Raw genomic sequence first — 22,503 nt, 5'->3', positions numbered from 1 at the left:
AGGGCGTTAACTACAGTTCCTGTTTAACATCTACAAGAAAACATGAGGTGAAATTACCTACAGGCATTGGTTTATTATTACTATGTTGATGATGCACAGCTTTATATCTCTAAAAAGGATCGAGCAAGTATTGCCATCAAAGTACTTTCCCAATACCTAGGGGCTGTGGAGGGCTTGATGAGGAATAGGATTTGACTAAACCCAGCAATACTTAGTAGATGTGAGTTTAGAGCCCTTTGGATTTGGAGACTTACTGTCTTTTAATTCTGGATAGGGTTCACTCCTCCAGAAAGAATTGGTATCCAGCTACCAATTGAAGAGTAGGTGACAGTCATGGCCAAGAGAGACTTTACACAGACATACTGTGGCACCATATTTTGTGCCAGTTGCTCCCATTCTTGCATCAGGAAATTTTACTTGCAGTCACTTCCCAATTGGACTATTTCAACAAAGTCTACCAAAGCTGCAGTACAGGATGCAATAGCATGTTAGTAATGAGTATACCATAGTACTACGTCCCCCAACCTTTACGGTTTAGTGACTTGGTGAGGAGGGAGAGGGGAATTGGCCCATGCAAGTGGCAGGCTGGAGTCGAGCTGTAGGTGCATGCACCAACCAGCTGCTCCCGCAGTCCATTTCTGAATAGGCCACCACCCGGTAGTGAGCTGTGGCCTGGGGGTTGGGGATCCCTGCCATAGTATGTCTATATTACCGCTACTTAATGAATTGCATTGGATTCCTTTCAGGTGATGATTATTGCCTTTGAAGCTCTTCATGGAATGGTGTCATGTTATCTGTGGGATCCAATAGACTAGGTATGAAGCAGTGAGTTGCTTTCAGGCTCTATGGCCATACTTTAGTTTTTTGATGCCCTGGTGTTGTGTCAACACCTGTGATTGGCATCTTCAGAGCCAGAATGAGCTGCTTTGTAGTGTACTTCTTGGCAGCTCATAGGCAACTGAATACAGGCTGAATGGGCTATGTATTTGAATGCAGCAAGCTGGTATCTGATTGGCTGATGTCACAGGAGTCCAAGAAAACTGGTTCCAGATTTGTTCCTAATCTAGGTAGACTTCTGATTGGTCTGTTTTGAAGCAATTCCAAGAGAATCAGTTCCTGGTTGGCTGGTTTTGGAAGCAGGTTGCTGATTGTTTTTTTGCATAGGTAGACTTCTGATTGGTCCTCTCCATGAAACAATACCATCTAGTGGGGCCTAGGAAGTGTACCTTTTCTGTTGTGACACCAGCTCTGTTGAGCAGCACTGGATTGGAAAGTCAGGTGAGCCCATTCGGAAAATAGATTTTCCACATGTTGTATTTTGGACTTCAAATTGTGCTGTTTTATATTATGCTATTGTGCGTTATTATTTGTCTGTTTTTAAATTCCATTTTAGCTACTCAGAATCTCAGTTTACAAGTTGGGCAGTCATATAAATAATTTGTATGTATGTATATATGTATGTATAAGTATATACATAGATCCCCAGCCATTAGTTAAACATAAGTAATGTTGTCTTCAAAACCTCCAATATTTCAAAACTAATTTTCCTCTAACATGTTCTCCAACACTGGAGATGGATAATCCACGCAGTGGGTTGAGACTGTATTCCTGGCCAATCAGATCAGTCAGCCAAAGTTGCCACGCCCCGTCTTGGACCATGATCCTTTAGTCTTGACTGATCTGGCCATGCAGAGACATCTACAACTTTTGGCTCCTGGGCAGGTATAGTTCCTTTCCATTAGGGGGGATTTTTTCTAGTAGCTGAAATTGCTTAGTTTAAAAGTTAATTAGAGATAATTTAATTCAATTTAATTGACCACTCAAAAATTTCCTTGCTAAATTGTAAAACTCAGGAAGTCAGATTCCTACAGGGGAAACCACCCCCACTTAAAAGGGGGAAATCCCTAACTCCCCTCCCTAACCAACCCCAGCCACCTTCCAGCAGCCGGCAGCCGCCTTAAACAAACGGGGAGGCTCGGGCAACCCCTCGCGTTTAAAAAAAAAAAAAAAAGACAGAAAGGCAAGCAGTTAGCGAGGGAAGCGGAGGACAAAGGGGACGCATGCTGGGAGGGAGATTGATTAAGGGAAACAGCTGGCGTGCGAAGGAGCAGTCTTTTCACTCCAGGCTGCTCAGGATTTTTTAAACGAGGCGCCATTGTCTGCACAGCTGGAAGCACGCGCAGCTCTTTGTTACAACCGCACGTGGCATAGGCAGCCTTGTTAACACATGCGCAGTAGTTTCCTGGCAGCGGCGGCCATATTTTTTGTCCAAACAGGGGAGTTAAAGTTCCTTAAGAAAGCTAGGTTCAGCCGCTGGAGTGAATTAATAGGCAAGCAGTACTGGGGTACTAAAGCATCTATTATTCATTCAGAGACATTCAAATCAGACACATAGCTACTGGTTCCAGGACTTGGTGTCTTCTACCTAAAGTAAATAAGAACCTTTCATAACTAACTGTGTTTAGTTGCCTTTGGCTCCTTCCAGACTTCGGGTCCCCCATTAGTGGCCCGTACGCCTCTGGATTTAGTGGTGGGTTCCAGGCATCCCCAGTCGCGTGCCTGTCCTTACCCACCATAGTCAAGCCGGGTTCCAGGCATTCCCATTAGCGTGCCTGTTCTTATCCGTGCACAGTGACTAACTCTGACAATTTGGCAGAGTCTGCTCCTGAGTTCCAGACGCCCCCAGTAGTGCGCCTGTCCTTACTCAAAGTTGGAGCTCTCCTACTACCTGGGTCCCCCCTATCGCGGCCCAGCGTTAGTGGAGAATGGAGGAAGCAATCATTCCCTCCACTGGAGCCCCGCCTTCATCCTCTGGAGCACCTGCTTCAGAGGATTCGGAATCCTCTGCAGCCCCTAGAAAGGCTGCAAGGAAGTCATCAAAGAAGGCTGACAAACAGGCAATCAGAAGACACCAAGCCCTAGAAAAAGAGTTCGACAGAGCCCAGAAAAGGGCCAGAATTGAAAATAGGCAGAATGGGGGAATAGGTCCTGATCTACCGCTGGGTCTCCCTTCATCCCCACGGGCCATTTGGTCATTAGGGAACTCATCACAGTCCCAAACAGAGGGTGGGATAGGCGAATTCTCATCGCTCTCCCGATCCCCCTCCCCACGGAGGTTACAGGAAACCCCGAGGACCATGCTAACCACAGCACCTGCAGGGTCGCAGGCAATGGTCACTCCTCCTGCATTGACGGGGGATCTGCTAGCTACCCTAATAGCACAGGCAGTGGACCGTGCATTTGAGGCCAGGGCTCAAACTTCAAAAGCCAAGCCTCTAGGACTTAGAACGAGGCATCGGGAGGAAACGGAGGACCATCAGGACCTCTCCTCCGTCTCAGACTCGTCGGTCTCTGAGGAAGCTTACCTGGACCAGCCAGGTACGTCACAAGGGATTCAAATGTCTGAGGAGGAGGAGGACACCTCACCTCAAGGGCCGTCCTTCAGCGGCCTGTTTAACCCTTCTCTTTTTGTTACTATTCTGCGCAAGGCTGAGGCCACAGCCCATCTGGGGCATGGGACACCAGCGGAGCCTGTCACAGTTGACACGGAGGCTGAGCCGACGTTCGCCGAAAAGGTAACCACTCAACACCGCATACCATGCCCGACCATGTTCCTAAACACAATAAGGAAACAGTGGGCAGCGCCAACCTCCCTACCGCTTCCTAGCAATGCGGAGAGGAAGCTATTTAACGTAGCAAGGGAGCTAGAGGGAACATTGGAGGTGCCGGTGGTGGACGAACCCATAGGTCCCCTGATATCGGACACGGCCATATCAGGAGATTTTGCTGAGGCTCTTAAAGCCGAGGACCGAAAGAGTGAGTCCAACTACAGGAGAACGCACCAGGCAATAGCTTGGGCTACCAGGGCGTCTACCTCCGCGTCCTTTTTCACCAGAGCCACACTTTGTTGGCTCCGTGAGCTACAGGGCCGGGTTCCCATGGAAGATATACGCACTCATCAGGAACTCAGCAAAATGGTAGCGGCCACGGAATATGCGTCGGACGCAACACTTTAGCGACCAAGTTTTCAGCCAAGGCAATGGCGGCAAACAACACGAGCAGGCGCATCCTCTGGCTAAAGAACTGGCAGGCGGATACCAAATCCAAGTGGAAATTGGCTTCGGCTCCGTACCAAGGGGCAAAGCTGTTTGGTGAGGCACTAACGCCATACCTGACAGAGAACAAGGACAAGCGCAAGGTCCTTAAACACATGCTTAAAAGGCAGGACAAGAGACCCGGCTCCTGGGGAAGGAAACAATCCTTTCGTACGGAAGCCAGGGTCAACTACTTTCAAAATTCCCAACCCTTCCAAGCTAGACAGGATAGGGAAAGACAGGGGGACAGACAGAACACAAGACATAGGCAAACACAGGGAAGACGGCCCTTTCGGGGGAACAACCGCCCCTTCCGCCGTACCAGATGACTCCCGCCCAGACCTTCCCATAGGGGGCAGACTAGCAGGGTTTGCTCCCCAGTGGGAAGAGACCACCACGGACGTATGGGTCAGGAACACCATACGTCATGGTCTATCTCTAGAATTTCTCTCAAAGCCCCCGAACCGCTTCCGCCCGTGCCCCTGTCCCACAAACCCAACAAAGAGAAGGCTCATGAACGAGGCCGTTCAGCACCTTCTAAACATACGGGCCGTAGAGCCGGTGCCTATGAACCAGAGAGACCAGGGGTTTTATTCTATCCTCTTCGTGGTCCCAAAACCCTCGGGGGGTTGGAGAGCCGTTTTGGATTTGAAAAGGCTAAATTTCTACATAAAATACCGCAAATTCAAAATGCAGACACTACGCTCCATCCTTGGAAGCGTAAGGAAAGGGGATTTTCTGGCATCGATTGACCTCACGGAGGCATACTTGCACATCCCTATCTCTCTGGCTCACCGCCGCTTTCTACGGTTTGCCTACAGGGGGCACCATTTTCAATACAGGGCACTTCCATTCGGCCTGTCATCAGCGCCCAGGGTGTTCACCAAGATTCTGGCAGTTCTGGCAGCACAACTAAGAAACGTACCAGTCAGAGTCCAGTGCTACTTGGACGATATTCTAATCCAGTCATCGTCCGCCCAGCAGTCTCGGGCGGACCTAAAGTTAGTGATAAAAATGCTGCAGGACCACGGCTTCTCGGTGAACTTTCCAAAGAGCCATCTAACCCCAACTACGAGAATACTCCACCTGGGAGCAGTCATACACACAAAGGAATGCAAGGTGTACCTATCACAGGAACGCCTCAGCAGCATAAAGAAAGCCGTAAAACAGGTAAGCCGCGGTCAGTCAGTGACGCTGGTCTGCCTCTCCCAGCTGCTAGGGAAGATGATATCGACCATAGCAATAGTTCCTTGGGCAAGGCTGCACTCAAGAGAACTGCAATGGTTCATGCTCCCGTTTCAGAGACAACAAATCAGTGCATCCCGGAAGAGGGTAGGCATACCTCTGAGAGTACGACACTCCCTCAGGTGGTGGCTATCTCCAGCTCTCCTCAGGGGGTCCCCCTTCAGGGAACCAGACAGAGTAGTAGTCACAACAGATGCGAGCTTATTCGGCTGGGGAGGCCACTTGGGGACCAAGTGGACACAGGGCCGCTGGTCAGCGGTGGATCTCCGACACAACATAAACTGGCTCGAGCTGCGGGCTATTCACCTAGCGTTAAGGCATTTTCACAGCAGCATAAAAGGCAGGCACGTACTGGTCCTGACGGACAACGTGACAGCCAAGGCCCACATAAACCGTCAGGGGGGCACACACTCTCGCTCGCTCTCAGCCGAGGCCCTCCTACTGGGGGCCTGGGCGGAACAAAATCTGGCCTCCATAAAGGCCGACCACATATCGGGGGAGGCAAACATCCAAGCAGATCTGTTGAGCAGATCAACAATAGATCACTCGGAGTGGCAACTACACCCGAGGATCTTCAGGGAGGTCTGTCACCGCTTCGGGCTTCCCCAGGTGGACCTTTTTGCCTCTCCTTCCAATGCCCACCTAACTCGCTTCTTCTCCCGATTCCCATCCAAGGGAGCAGAGCAGACGGACGCGTTACGGAGCCCATGGCCAAGGGGGCTCCTGTACGCGTTTCCACCCTTACCTCTCCTTCCGGCGGTAGTACGCAAGATTCTGCGGGAAAGGGCCGAGGTAATCCTTGTGGCCCCTTATTGGCCAAGGAGACCTTGGTTCGCAGACTTGAGGAGTCTCTCCCGCACGAATCCATGGCGGATTCCTCCGGAGAGGATCTCCCTCAAGCAGGGGGAGATCTCCCACCCAGAGCCACAATGGCTACAACTAGCCGTCTGGCTCTTGAACGGTCAATTTTAGCCAAGGGGGCTTGCTCACAGGGTGTAATTAGGGTCATACAGGCATCAAGGCGCCCCTCCACGAACCATATCTACGAGGCCACGTGGAGAAGCTTCCAATCATGGTGCTCTAAACAGGAATTGTTACTCGAAGGGATCACAATTCCCAAGATCCTAGAATTTTTACTAGATGGCCTAGAGAGGGACCTCTCGCCAAACACACTGCGCAGGCAAATCGCCGCCCTCTCAACTATACTTTCTGCCAGCCCCGGTGAATCCTTGGGCAAGCATCCCTTAATACGATCCTTCCTCAAGGGGGCTGCAAACATCAGACCGCCAACCGTGCACAGGTATCCATCGTGGGAACTACCACGAGTACTACAAGCTCTTACCAGAGCGCCCTTCGAACCACTCAAAACATGTGACATTCGCTATCTGACCCATAAGGTAGCATTCTTGGTAGCCATCACGTCAGCTCGGCGGATATCCGAGTTAGCTTCTCTCTCAATGAGGAAGGACCTGTGCCATTTTCACAGGGACAAGGTAGTCCTAAGAATAGACCCTTCATTCATTCCAAAGGTCAACTCCCTTTTTCACAGATCACAGGAAATAGTCCTACCAGACTTCTGTCCAAACCCAGCTCATCCCCTGGAACAACAATGGCACACCTTGGACGTACGCAGGGCACTAAGACATTACATTTCACGCACAGCGGAATTCCGACGCTCGGAAGCGCTTTTCATATCCTTCCACCCTGCTACTAGGGGCCGGAAGGTCTCGTCCTCTACCATCGGTAGGTGGATTAGGGCATGCATCACGGGGGCATACCAGGCGGAGTCCTTGCAAGTCCCCAAGCATATCACAGCCCATTCCACAAGGAGTGCTGCCACCTCAGCAGCATGGGCCATGCAGGCTTCTATTGAAGAGGTATGCAGGGCAGCCACTTGGGCCTCGCCCTCTCCATTCATTCGTCATTACAAAATCGACAGGTACTCCTCTGCAGAGGCCTCCTTCGGTAGGAGGGTTCTCCAGCAGGTGCTAGACCAAAGTTGCACACGGGACCAGTCTATTCCCCAACCCAAGGGACAATAGGCTTTGGTATGTCCCACTGCGTGGATTATCCATCTCCAGTGCTGGAGAAGGGGCGTTGACTTACCTGAACGCCTTTTCTCAGCACGGAGATGGATAATCCACACCCACCCTTATAGACTAGAATAATAGGGTATATTTAGTGGAGCCAAAACGTCTTACTGTCAGTCAATGGCTGCGCTCGAGTCAAGACTAAAGGATCATGGTCCAAGACGGGGCGTGGCAACTTTGGCTGACTGATCTGATTGGCCAGGAATACAGTCTCAACCCACTGCGTGGATTATCCATCTCCGTGCTGAGAAAAGGCGTTCAGGTAAGTCAACGCCCCTTTTCATTCATTCAGATCCCCAAATTCAGTTATATCTGTCCTTATTTATCTTTAATGTTGAAATATACTCCGAGTACCATTATACCATTATAATCTGGCTGAGTTGATTATGAGGTAGTATTGAATCTGCCAAGAGTACTTATACACATAATTTCAGGATGTATCCGAAGCTTGTGATTTGACTACTGCTGTATCAAGTTTTGATTCTGTCTAAGTGGTCATAGGTGCTGTTCATGCTGAAATTGTTAATAATAGTGACATTACCCTTTGAAGGCTGAGATCCCTGGCTTAACATGGGTATATATAGCTGCTGTATTGATCATATTGCTGAACTTTCAAATAAGTAGATTACTGACCTCAGCTGAACGCTGCTGCACTTAAGAATCCTTTGAATTGTTGTAATAGCACAGAGTCTGCTAGTATACATAATACAGCTCAGGTTGAAGAATGGAGGATTTGGCTACTGCTTAGCTTGTCTTAGCATGGAATGTAGTGTATTAGAGTGGGCTTAAATTGGATAATGGTCACTTGTAACTCAATCTTGTAATGACAGAATTTATGGGTTACAGTCAGTTAGTTGTGTGAAATATACAGTACTGGGCCACACTATGAAACTAGGATCTTGATTGCCTGTAGAATAGTAGCATCTCCTATTAGGAAGATCATCTTCCACCTGTCCTTGGAAAAGCAGTTCTCCAGCCTTTGTTTAAAGATATCAATTCTACTGCTACATAATGGGACAAAAAAAAATGAAGTACTTTTTAAATTTCAAGCTCATGATGATTTGGAGAACTCCATTCCCTTCTAGTTTCTTTGTTTCAGATCTGAAAACAACACTTAGGGTCCTACTGATTTAGTTATTTTTTTAGAATTACTGGAGGATTTTAGGCCTTATTCATTCTACTAGATCTTAAAATAGCCCCCAAAATAGGTCTCAACATCTGACAGACTGATTGCAAAAATTGACAAGTGTAAATAGGGATCAATAGTTGAATTTGATTTCAGTCTAAGACAAGTCTAACATTATTTTTCATCATCAGATTTTCATGGGCAATGTAGTCCTTATTCTTATATAATCTGACTGCAACAAATAACTAAATGTAGATGGTCAGCTGCAGGAGATTCCAGACTATTTTAGAGCAAAGATATTCTCTTACAAAAACAGGAAAGTTAAGCCTTTGAAAGATTAGAGACAAATGAATATTTAATCAAAACTAAATTCCTTCCACATTTTGCTGTGCAGGTGGAATGAGGGGAAAGTGGGAATTATTATAGAGTTTATGTACACATAACATATTGAAATATCAATATGTTCAGATAAAAATATTGTTCATGACTTTTTCATTTTTCTCTGCATGCTTGTTTTGAGTACAAAGTGTAGGAATGGGTATGAATGGAGATAACTAAGCTTTAATTCATTAATCTAAGCAGTCTTTTGATATGTTGAATATATACTAAAATGGTCTGCAAAAAGCAAGCAAGCAAAAATGAAACAAATAATGAGAATTGCTGTTAAGGATGTAATGTGGGGGGGGGGAATAATTATTTCTGTTTTGCTTTGTAAATTGTAACTTCATTTGGTATCATATCGGGGTTAGTTAAAAGGTAAAGCCCCTGAAATGAATTCTAATCTTCTAAGTTGAAGCCAGCAGTTCTCATGTTCCTAGTCTGAATGCCATATACTGTAAATATACAGTCATTAATTCAGAGGACAGGGTTTTTTCCCCTTTCCTTTACAATTTGACCCAAATATAGTGAAACTGTCTATCATGAAATGTGTCACACAACAGGGAGACTCCAGAACACTCAGATAATATAATGAGTCTGTAAAGTCATTTTTCAGATCACTCTATCAGTCATATCGTATCTGTATGAGTGTTAAGTGAATGCTGCATCCAATGTGGTACACAGTAAACAAAAATGTAATCATAATTAAATGTAACTATGTTATAGCAATATATTATCCAGAGTGGCAGTCTTTAAAAAAAAGAAGTCAGCAAAATGTTGTAGTTAATCTTAAAATAATTAAGAGGAAACATTTTCTTTACTAACAGAAAAAGGATATTCTCTGACTCAGTAGTTTAAAAAAAAATTCTGAGAAAGGCAGGCTCAATTCTCATTCTTAAAGCTGGGTGATTAACAGTGCATACTCTCTTGTGTCTAAGGCTAAGAGATATGATCAGGGTATTTATGTTTTCTATTCTATTCTATTCTATTCTATTCTATTCTATTCTATTCTATTCTATTCTATTCTATTCCATTCCATTCCATTCCATTCCTTCTCAAATTAATGACTCTGGACAGCTAATAATAATGTACAAAAACATAGTATAAAACACCCTGCACAAATATAATCATTAGCCAAGTTTAAATAAAAGCACCAATAACAAATTAATGTAATCAGTTCTGTCACAGGTACGCATTGCAGAGTCCCAGGACAAAACCATATCTTTCAAAAAGCCTTACAATTAATACTTATTTTGTATGCAAGCCAAAAATAGTATCCCACATCCCTATATATCTATGATTCCACAAAGGTACAAAAATAAACTTCAATTCTCATATAAGCTGAAGAACTACTTGATTTCATATATTGTACAACAGCAACTCTTGCTAATCTGTAGATTGACTGCCAGCCAGTTTAGTCCTCAGCAGAGTTCTTAATTCCAAAGGTCCAGATTTCATTAAGATACAGTTGAAAGTTCCCAAATAACTCTTGAGATTTTTCTGAATGTTTCACATTGTCCTTTTACTTTGAGAGTCAGTTAAATAGATTTTTTTACTTTCTTCATGATGTTGAAACAAAGATTCTCCATGATAGCTTCTCTTTGGCTCCCTAGCCAGCGAATATTATAAGTACTGTATATTTCAAGACCATAGAAATGGAAGCAAATGACTGCCACTACGATTCCTTTATTAAACTCACTGCAGTGAAAGGAGTGAAAATCAACTTAATATAGACATTAACTAATCAGGATTATTAATATTGCTTTTTGTTCAATTCAAAATGATAAGTTAAAATTAAATTTCTGGACAATAGTTCTAAAGAGCGTGAAATATATAACCAGGTAACATAAATGTGTTGTTCTTTGTTGCTGTTAGGCGTTTGTTCATTCCAAAATTGTTGCATTAGAGCAATTTTCAGAGACATTTCAACAACTCGGTTGTAGATATACCTTTTTCTTCCTCCTTAGAAGCATGGCATTATAATGCATTTTGATGTTATACATTTTCAGATAGCATGGAGGTAGCCACTATAAAGTCCTCAGAAGTGTTTGTGGCTAGCTATAGAGTTCCAGATAAAATTTGGATTATAGGCAAAATGAGAGAAAATGGAATGAATTTTTTTTGGGGGGGGGGCAGTCTTTTTCTTCATATAGTATTCGTTGAAATGACCCGATATAATCACACTGTGACATATTGGAGCCAGTTTTAAAGTTTACAAAAGGAATAGAGGCAGGGAAAGGAATCCTCAGATTACTTCATAATTGTTAGTATGTTCTTTTATACTGAAAAATAAATACTTTTTTCTTCCATTCACAGGTATTTTCTAAAATCCCCTTTACATCCTCTGTAGTCCTCAACTTACCACTACAACTGAGCCCAAAATTTCTGTTGCTAAGCAAGGCAATGGTTAAGTGAGTTTCCCCCCATTTTACAACCTTTCTTGCCATGGTTGTTAAGTGAATCACTGCAGTTGGTTAAATTAGTAACATGGTTGTTAAATGAATTGCTTCCTCATTGACTTAGCTTGTCAGAAGGTCACAAAAGATGATTACATGACCCTGGGACACTTCAACCGTCATAAATACACACTACTTGCCAGGTGTCCGAATTCTGATCATGTTACCATGGGGCTGCTGCAGTAGTCATAAGTGTGAAAAACAGTCATTTTTCAGTGCTGTTATAACTTTGAATAGCCACTAAATGAATGATTGTAAATCAAGAACTACCTTATTAGATGTATTCTGGTAATGCAATTCTTATGTAAGTACTTGTAAAAATACTATTACCCTACAAACATTTGCATAAGAACTGTATATCTTAGTATTTTGTATAATATAGGATCTTTCCTTGCATATCAGCATTTTCAGGATTGGGTCAAATATAGGCATCATTTTTCCATGAGGACAGTTATTGATGAGGCAATAGAAGTGTGTTATCAAGAAAGCTAAACTAGCTAACAAAGAAAGGAGTCAGTATATTTTAAACCAAGATAGCAATTCTTGTTCCATATTTTCTACTAAGATTCAATATAGACAGTAAGACAGTAGATCTCCAGGGATTCTGAAAAGATGTAAAAATAATTGATTTTTAAAAGGACAACTTTGAGAGAGATGGTTAGCATAGAAAAGTATATGTAAAAGCAAAAGTTTAAAGCTCTCAAGATTAAGGTGAAAGAAATGCTGTTCTTAGTGTAGTCCTACATTTAAGGGACAATAAGAGACAAATCCAAGTGATTTGTATAATTTGTACAAAGTGATAGGGAATGCTTTTTGAAAAATATGTATAGAATGTTCAGTTCTGGAAATTTTTCAAGAGTAATCTTTTCTAAAAAATTTAAAACTTAAGTTTATAGCATATTGGTCTTTTTATTTTATTTTGCTGGATCAGTTTATTTGGATCTTTTTTGGGTTCATGGCAACAATGGTTCTTCTTAAAATGAATATGTGAATGTTATATTGAATAATTTAATTAATCCACTGAAAGTGTTTTGCTATACATGCCCCAGTTTAGCATGATACCTAAATATATTCAGAATTTTCATCATGAATCTATCTATCTATCTATCTATCTATCTATCTATCTATCTATCTATCTATCTATCTATCTATCTATCTATCTATCTATCTATCACATTGCCCTTAAAAAAACACTTCGCTAATATCGTTAGTAAACCTTGTTTGGAATATTTAAAACTTAGAAGTACATGAATTTAAAAACTAAAGTCTAATTAGAATAGTCTCCCTCTCCTTCTGTAGACTCCCATCCTGACACCTAATTTGTACCCTCACATGTTGCTGTTTAAGGGTGAGAATCAAAGCAATTTTTCCCTCAGAAGTTTCATATTCTCATTCCCATGCTCAAGCCCTATCCCCATCCCCAATTCTTGAAATTGCTGTTTTCAGGCAGTTTGAGCAGGATAAGCCTGGGAAAGAAAGTAGGAATTGTCTGGTAGGTAGACTCCCCCCACCCCTGTCTACTTTATAAGCCCAAAAATTCTACTGAAAATGCTCAAGAAAATTTAGTACATAGCTGTTCCCAAATAAAGTCAATTGGCCAAAAATGCCAATGCAGTCCTAGGCTGCATCACCAGAGGGATAATATCAAGATCTTGAACAGTGATAATACCACTCTATACTGTATAGTGAGGCCACATTTGGAATACTGCATTCAGTTCTGGTCACCACAATACAAAAAAGATGCTGAGGTCCGATAAAGAGTGCAGAGAAGTACAGCAAAGATGATAAGAGATCTGGAGATTAAATACGGCTAAGGGAATTTGTTATGTTTGGCCTAACAAAGAAAATGCTTAGGGGAGTTCTGATAGTCGTCTTCTGGAACATGCAGGGCTATCACAGAGAAGAGGGTGTTGATTTATTCTCAGTAGCACCTGAGGACAGGACAAGAAGCAACTGGAGGAAGCTCATCAGAGGGAGATCTAACCTGGAAATAAGGAGAAATTTTCTAACAGTGAGAACGACAGTGGAACAGGTTGCCTCCCTGAGTTGAAGGTGCTCCATCACTGGAGGTTTTCAAGAAAATACTGGACAGCCATTTGCCCAGGCTGGTATAAGGAATCCTGTGCCTTGGACAGGGGAGTTGGACTAGAAGGACCACCAAGGTCTCTTCTAGCCCTTTGATTTTATAATAATATCTACAAAGACCATGTACTGATGATCATGTTCTCTATTTCCCCAACCACTCATATATAACTAGACACCACCACCACCCCTTGAGAATTAGGTCAGTGTGGTTATGAGTTAGTTTAATAGTCCTATTTATTTAAAAAAAGGGACTTGAAAAATGCAGCAGAAATCTGAAAGTAGCCATTGAAATATTATTTTTACAAAGCGTGTTCCTTCTCCCCCGTAAAATAACTCATACAATGAAATTTCATACAACTAAAATTATTTCATTATCTAATATAAAACATAGGATATTTAGATTTTTTCCCTCCACATAGTGGATGATAAAAGGTTTGCTTATGTTAAACATATTAATGTTTGTATAACAACCTTTGTGGTACTTTCACTTTTACCAGCAGATGTCACTGTTGTCAAACTTGAGAGTTTAATAGACAAAGGAAGTAATTTTCTGAATAAAAACTCTCCATTTGAAAATGGGAATTGAGGGGTTAAAATAAGCCTTTCCAATATGAAACTCTTTCATTGCCATTAAAAACAGAACTTGGTGCATTCTTAAGTATCTTGCTTTTTATGCTTGAGTTCTAGTGTTTCAGGAGAACTTAGGTAAGTTTTCTTTGTATCAGGCTTTGATAGGTGATAGCGATCATAGTAAGCGTAGTTCCATTTAAAAGGTGTTTCCTGCTTCCATTTCCTGTTTCAAGGTTGCTTTAACAACTTATTTCTCTACATTCTCTATACACCATTTTGTGCATGAAGGAAGCGGCTTCTTTAAGGTGGAAGAGAAGGGGGAAGGAGAACAGAAGAGAAAAATTGGCCATTTGATTGGCTGGATGAACAGCTCTGATTTATGTGATCCATCTGTTTCCTGTAATGAATTCATAAACCCATCAAACAATGACCCAAACCAATTACAGGGGGTGGGTAGGGGGAATACACTGGCATGCTATGTTTAATGCAGTGAAGCGCTTGCATTGTATAATCAAAAATTCTTCTCACATACAGCACTTTGTAATGGAGCTTGCTGTATTTAATGGAAGTTGTAAATAAATCCTGTCACTGCAGTGGCTAAGAATGCATTGCTGAGTTTAACTGTTCCATCTCCAGAATGCTTCTTGCAGTGCTCCTGTTCTTTCCCTTCTTAGTGAACCATTGATATTTTTGGAGAGTGGGGCAAGGTGGGCGATGTGGGACAACTTGAGAGCAAAAAGGTTGTACATTGTGCAACATACATACAATTAAGCATTGTACAGTCTTAGATGTGAGGAAATTGGGGATCCAAAAGACCAAGAAATCGATGTGAGGCTTATTATTTTATTATTTCCATGTTAATCTTTGTAGAAATGTATTTAAAAGCTGAATAAATAAGATCTGAGTGATTGATCCCATTCATTACATTAATGACATTATATGGAAGTCCTTAATGCTTTGCACGGAGTTGAGATGTCTCTGACATAAAAAAAATTCTTTCACATTGGATTATGAAATTTAAATTTAAATATGGGATTATTAGTAGCAAACAATTAGCTTTGTTGGGAATGTGGGAGATATTTATTAGAAAAATCCAAAGCAATGTGGTTTTCATGTTACTCTGGTTTTGTGTCACAATTGATTCCTGACCAATTTATTTAAAAAAAACAACAACCAAGCAATATATAGTTTTGGAATGATCTTTTTAATAAAAATTATTTAGTATCATAAAGAAAATATTTGCAAAGTTAATATATTTGTTCAAATCTGCTGGCAATTTCCCACAATGCTGTAGGAAATTTCCACTGCTGTTTAGCTAAGAGTGGGTGTTATGAAATTTCATGCAAATGATTTTATCTTAGTATATGTTACAACTTAATGCTTTATTACTTTAAAATACCTTTTGCAAATAATTATAGTACATTTCTTGATATGTACAGCATAGGAAGTCATGGATCCAATTCATTTGTGATCTGTAAGATTTTATTTATCTTAGTAATATAGTTGAACGGCCCTATTCCAAATTCTATAATCAGGTGAACTTTATTTTTGATAGGCACACTTCTTTTTATTATGTAGTAGTTCCCAATCTCTTAATGAGTATGAAAGAAGCCTGTGTTTTTATACTATCAGAATACATTAAAAACTTCTTTATAAATGGTTGAAAAATATTAGTCCTACAAAACAATTTTTAAGGTCATTAATTTTAAGTTGGTAACTGATTACCTCTTTATTCTTAACCATTGCTGTCAACTGATTAGTTTTTAATTATTTTATAGCTCTTAACTGATTGATTACATTTAAATAAATTTACATATTTTAATATACTAATCATTGTGCCATTATAAGGTTGATAAGAAAATAGACTCTTTTTGTCCTGAGATTGAAATATAAGTTTAGTTTGTGCTATATCAGTAACAATAAGGGTATAGAATCTTTTCTTTTTCAGACACAGATTGGTATAATAGTGTAGAGGAGACAAAACTAATACAATTGTCAGTGCTGCAAATATTGTGGAGAAGTTCAGTTGTTTTATACATAGATATATGTATGTGTGTTATTATCTACTTCAGCTGAATGTCAGCTTCTGCTTCCTATTGTTTAAAAGAGAAACATACTTTAGCTTAATTGCTATCAACCATATTGGATCAGATTAAAACCCTATGGCAGAAAGTTTCCCTTCTGTTCCTGCACGGTTCAGAAGTTCTTTTGGGGAACAGACATGAGAGCAATGGCACCCACCCTTTTGTATAGTTTAGCAACTATTTCTGTTTCTGGCAGTCAGAAATAAATCGCTGGATATATCCATTCTAAATAACAGTCATTGATAACCATAGCTTCCAAATGTTATCTAAGACATTAATAGTGATTCTACTCTATCTTCTATTGTGGGGTTCCCAACCCCCAGGCCGTGGCTCACTATTGGGCCGTGGCCTATTCGGAATTGGGCTGTGTGAGTAGCTGGCTGTATCGCTCGTGCGTGCAGCTCAACTGGTGCATGTAGCGGGCTAGTTTCCCTCTCCACTCAGCCAGGGCGCTAAACAGGTTCCTTAATTTATGTAATTTTTTTTAATGGATGAGCATTTCATTTTATCGATGTATGTGCTGAAAGTATATTAAGAGAAGCTGGGATTGGAAGAAGATGAGCAATGGTTTTAAAACTGTAAGAAGAAAAGTTAAATAACCTGCACGATGCTGATGATATTTCTTATATCATAAAAACAGATGGCAATTATTTCTAAAAAGATAACAAGAGTTTATTTGGGCAAAATTTCTGTTTACCTACTGAGGAATTTTTATGTTTTTGATATTGGCCCCACATTTTTTTTGCCATCTAATCTTCAGTCCTGTTGTGCATCTGATATTTAGTTTTTCCAGATTGCCTATAGGCAAAACACTTTATAAAAATAATTGCAGATGGCCTGTTGCCATATCTAAGTTATTTCTCAAGCCAGCCATGTGGGCTTTTTTTCCCCAGTTATTGGTATGCTTTTTTATTTACTCGATAGAGATATTTCCATACCTTATTTTTAAAGACTCTCAAGTGCCAACAACTACAATGTCTGTCTTTGGGTAGTACTTGGACTTTCGTAGCAAGAATACTCATGGTTTTTCTTTTGGGAAAAATTTCTCCCGTTTAAGCCATTCTGAAAACTGGCAGAAACAATTGGTATTGCATATCACCTTTTCTTGTCTATACCTTTGGTTGATCTGGGGTAGAAACTGGTGTAAACCCCAGTGTGTTTGGTCCTATTATTTCTGGCAAGATTAGTATTTATTTGTTAGTATTTGAAGGCATGTATTTCCCTGTCTGTGTCCCAAAACACCATTTAGATAGCTTTGTAATATTTTGTTTTAGCTAATGAGCACCTGCAGTATCTTACATTTGAAGCAGTGCTGTCTTTAACAAATTTCTTTCACAAGAAGAGAAGATTGTAATCTGACAATTGTATCAGGTAATCATTTATTTTGTTTGAAATAAAAGCCTCAGAAGCTTGTAATGGTAAAAATGTAATGTAATGCATAATTGCTATATAATACTTGGACGGATTAATCATGTGAAGATAGCTGAAACACCCAAAACATTTTGTATGTAAAAATTTAAATTCTAACAAACTATAGATGTGTTGAGCAAACAGTATTGCTTTAAAAATGTCTGGAAGAGCAGCTCCTTTGTGTCTAACTGATCAGTTCATAAAGACACTTCAACTCAGATAAAAATAAGTATTAATCAAGTAACAATCATATGAATATATTCTAAACCTTTCTATTTAAATGAGGCAAAAACATTTTGTTTGGAAGTGTAATAAGTAAATAATCTCCATGAACACCTTCCTCATCTCCAATTGTTTTTAGAAAATACCTATATTCTGCTTGTATTTTCTATAGAAGGTGATAGAATCTACTAGACAACCCATGCCCCATTATGACATTATTTCAGAAATATCTCCTTATCTAAACAGAGAAACAGAATGACCAAGGGTGGACAAAGAAGCAGTGGGAGTAAGAACAACTGCTGGCTTTCCCATTGAGTTTCCTTGGGGTAATCTGGCAGGGAGCAATGGAAGTCCTTCCCTTCCTTCCCCTCCCTTCCTGTCTCCAGCAAGCAGGTAAGTGGCTGCTGCTGGGTGGGGCACAGAGAGAGGAATTGTGAGCATGGCTGGGAAACTGTCACGGAGCATTGAAAAGGAAGATCATGTGACTACAATAGCAGCCAGTAGCACTGAGGGAGCCACAACATTCCCAATTTTCAGTCCCTCGGGAGTTATGGGTCCCAAACTTTGGACACATTCTATAAGTTAGCCCATTTGTGGCACTTTGGTTCAAAAAGTGTTGTCCTGTGATAATACCACTTTGTCCAGTTAAAGGTCATGATTCATGACAATGAGAGTTGTGGTAGTATATAGATTTTGCTTAAAATGTTTAGATAGATAGCCCACTATATAGCATGCTGTTGTAGTGGATGCCCTCACTGAACATGGGATTTGATAATATGATCTCTAAGGCATTGCCTCACCTGTAATGTCTATGTTTTTATAGCTTTAATAAGATAAGATTTTTTTAAAAAAAAATCAGAAGTATAATTCTTGCTGCAAAATGTTCTGCATCAGTTGTTCAATTTCACAGTAGTGGATATAGTGAATGATATGGTATTGCCCCATTAAGTTCTGTATGATTTCATCTATTTTTATATATTTTGACTTAGCAGGTTATGGTAAAAGAAACCAAATGTATTAGTAGAATCTTTGTTCTGTTTGATAGTAGTAGTAGTAGTAGTAGTAGTAAAGTTAGAAGGGACCTTGGAGGTCATCTATTCTAACCCCCTGCTCAGGCAGGAAACCCTATACCATTTCAGGAAAATGGCTGTCCAGTCTCTTCTTAAAAACTTCCAGTGTTGGAGCATTCACCACTTCTGGAGGCAGGTTCTTGGATAATGTTACCTTGGTGGGGATCAGGGTCTGGTTTTATTCCAGTTAAAAATTCAGGAAATGTTTCTAGTTTTGAGCAGCTGCAAAGATTTAAACAAAGTCAGTGTTTCATCTATATTCCCAGTGTATACCTTCCTGGTCTGTATTAAATGTAATGTAATGTAATGTAAATGTAATTCACCAAATGTAATGTAAATGTAATTCACCACAGTCACTTTGAGTTTTACAAATGAAGTTGAAAAGAATGTAAAACACAAAGGTTGATGTGAATTTTGTAGGAAATTTAAGCTATTTTTTATTCTGTGGTAGTTCTGAGTAGCAAGGAAAAGAAGATTGGCATCTCTGCTTCCACTTAAGTATAAGTGACTGATTTCTACAATTAGAAATTAATTAAGGCATTTGTGAAAGGCAAAATTAAAGCTTCGTTGTAATTTGTTAAGAAAATAGTAGGATCGCATGAATTTGCCTGTAGTCTTGGTTACAGTTTTGACTTAGTTTTGTGTGTACCAAGGCCATGATTTGCTCATTTTGAAGATACTAACTTTTACATCTGTACTGAATTATGGTTCATTATTCCTGGAAACATTCAAAATAACATCAGTTGGCTCATAGTAAGCGCTGGGATTCAAATATGTGAACAACTGATTCTCTGTCTGAATGCAGCTTTCGGAAGTCCATTCTGGGCCTAGGCAACAAAAAATTAGTTAACAGTTCTGTTGAAGTGGTATGAACTGGCTGAATCCCACCACTGCTCATAGTCCCAAAGCAAGACTTGTAAGAAGATCTCAGTACATGGAGCATATAACCCTGCAGTATGCAATTTATGTTAATTACTGATTTGTTTCCAGTTCTAAATCAGAGTAGTAGTTGGACCCTTAAGAACTCTAAACAATGCAAGACTGGGATATCTTAAGGACTGTCTGCTTTCAAACGTGTGTGGCCTTCCCTCTGGCCAGCATTTATTTATTCATTTATGAAATTTATTTGCTACCCATCTCGTATGCAATGACTCTGGGCAGATTACAAACGTTATAGCATTGAAAACATTAAAAATATCAATAATAGAAATGCAGCCAATAAAATCATTAGCAACTAAAATCATTAACACCAGATGGCAAAGGAGGGGGACACCTCCTTTTAGAGGCCTCTTCTGCTGTTCTTTAGCTACAAAAGTGAGATTGTTGGATATATAAAATATTACTCGTTGATTCATTGTCCTGACTATGGAAAGCAGTTCAGTTGCTGCTTGCCTTAATAATGCGCAGAGAAAACATGGGGCAAGTAAATAATAGGTATTTAGTGGAGTTTTTCTTTTGAAGTAATTTACTTTTCATGCTTCTCTTAGTACATTTTAATAACCAATTTATATTACTTTAAAATTCTGTTATAAATTGCTGGACTGTACAGAGGATATTAAAATGTTTTGTAAATAAATTTATTATGTAATTATATCATGGTAGAATGTAAAATGTATGTATGTGTATGTGTAGATATATATATAAAATCAATGTGACAAACATATATACTGCTCATTCTTCCTACTTTCCCCATAACAGCAATCCTGTAAAGTGGATTGGTCACCCAATCCAACTGCCATGTCTAAGATGGGACTAGAACTCACAATCTCCGAGTTTCTAGGCCAGCACCTTAATTGCTACTCCAAAAATTATTCAGTATATTATTATTATGGAAAATTGCTTCTTAAAAACGGAGCAAAAAGAAATTAAGACTAGTAAAACTGACACACTTTTCTGTTCCTTAACTTCAGCAGTTGTGATTCCATGTAGGTAGTTCTCAACTTATGAGTATTCATTTAACAACCGTTTGAGGTTATGATGGCACTGGGATATTGTTGAAGTGTTTCCTTATTGTATGTTTTCCCAAGGTTGATCTGCTCTTGATATCAGAAGAAAAAAAAAAGCTCATTATAGCATACACTTGGAGACATGAAGAAAAACAATTTTAATATCTAATATAAACTTTTAGAAATCACTGAGATGTCCAGAAATGTTGTTTTGAAATTTTCAATCAGAAATTTTCAGTTACATGAGCAGACCTAAAGCATGTAACATTTATGTACATCAAACTCTGCTTCCTAAGTATTATATCAGTGGTGGCGAACCTATGGCATGCGTGCCAGAGGCAGCACTCAGAGCCCTCTCTGTGGCACACATGCCATTGCCCCAGCCTCACCTCCCCCCATGACCCCCTCATCAGCAGCCCCCCTGGAGGAGAGTCACCCCCGAGCGTGGCCTACATGGAGCAGTGCAGCCAAGGACATGGCAGCCAGGCAGCGTAGACAAGACTCTGCTTTCACACCTCATCCCGTACAGTTGATGTTGCGGGGTGCAGGCAGAGGGTGTGGCCGCCATGGCACTGGGCTGCCTGGGTGATCTGCGGCGGGCCCTGGAGGCGGTAGTGGCCCTGCGGGCAGGTGGAGTGGGGGATGGAGTGGGGCGGGGCCAGTTTTTGGGCACTCGGTCTCTAAAAGGTTCGCCATCACTGTGTCATATGCTTGATTACTTCACTTGTTTATTCAACCAAAGAGCATGTTGATGAATTTTAATTTCAGGTGCATTTAAGAAGAGTTATATTTAATTCTCCCTCATAATATTTTCTTAACTTTTTACTTTTTTAGTGCCAGAACCTATTAAGACCAGTTTAAGCCAGCCCCAACCTGCCGGTACCAGTACCAGTACTTCCACCAGCACTATTACCAACAATAATAATGGCAAGCGTGCATCTGCCAATGGGCAGCAGCCAGCTGCATCCCGATACCTGCCTCGTGAGGTGCCTCCACGCTTCCGCCAACAAGAACAGAAGCAGCTCTTAAAAAGAGGCCAGCCTCTGCCTGCTGGAACTCTGATCAGCACAAGCCCAGCGCAAGGTACCGGACAAGTAGGAACAAGTCCTCCTCCACAGCCAGGAGTAGGTGGACATCACCACCCCAGTAAGACTCAGATCCCAACAGGTGAGTGATAAGGTTGAAAGAAATGTGTTTTAGGCAGGACAGTTGTTCAGGTGTTCAACTAAATAGTTAATATTTACCTCATAGTGGTTGTTTTCTGATATAAAACACTGTAGTCATGTAGAAAGGAAGACACATTGTTCTCTGTTACAGAAACAGTTTCACCTGAAAAGTATAGGTCAGGGGTCTTCAAACTTGGCCCTTTTATGACTTGTGGACTTCAACTCCCAGAATTCCTCAGCCAGACATGCTGGCTGAGGAATTCTGGGAGTTGAAGTCCACAAGTCATAAAAGAGCCAAGTTTGAAGACCCCTGGTATAGGTGGACAATATAGAGACAAGACCTGAATGAAGAAATATTGGTATCTTACTAAACAGGAGATTCATTGGAATCCTTTGTTGATATGGGCCTCTTGTTGCCATAATCTACTAAAGGACTTTTCTGTGTACTTCTTTGAGTTAGGCCAGTGGTGGCGAACCTGTGGCACGGGTGCCAGAGGCGGCACTCAGAGCCCTCTCTGTGGGTATGCACGCCGTCGTCCCAGTCCTAGGCCTTTAGCTGGG

At 41.0% G+C, this 22,503-nt stretch overlaps 1 protein-coding gene across 5 annotated transcripts in view; it reads left to right on the top strand.

The window, feature by feature from the left end:
- Window positions 1-22,503, top strand: part of TNRC6C (trinucleotide repeat containing adaptor 6C) — a 102,306-nt gene that overhangs the window by 13,095 nt on the left and 66,708 nt on the right. For 4 of the 5 annotated variants that reach the window (XM_039328075.1, XM_039328079.1, XM_039328074.1 and 1 more), the window contains exon 3: window positions 21,611-21,943. Coding sequence is in view for 1 of the 5 variants with exons in the window: in XM_039328076.1 (XP_039184010.1) it covers window positions 18,105-18,153; window positions 21,611-21,943 (382 nt within the window). In the remaining 4 variants the exon portion in view is untranslated. Of the gene's footprint in view, window positions 1-17,494; window positions 18,154-21,610; window positions 21,944-22,503 lie in introns of those variants that run through there. The other variant, XM_039328076.1, reaches the window with a different exon arrangement.

This window comes from Crotalus tigris, unplaced genomic scaffold (genome assembly GCF_016545835.1).
Source record: "Crotalus tigris isolate CLP2741 ecotype Arizona unplaced genomic scaffold, ASM1654583v1 scf7180000024370.6872682, whole genome shotgun sequence".
In the NCBI taxonomy this organism is placed as follows: domain Eukaryota; kingdom Metazoa; phylum Chordata; class Lepidosauria; order Squamata; family Viperidae; genus Crotalus; species Crotalus tigris.
This window is presented reverse-complemented; position numbering and strand designations above follow the sequence as displayed.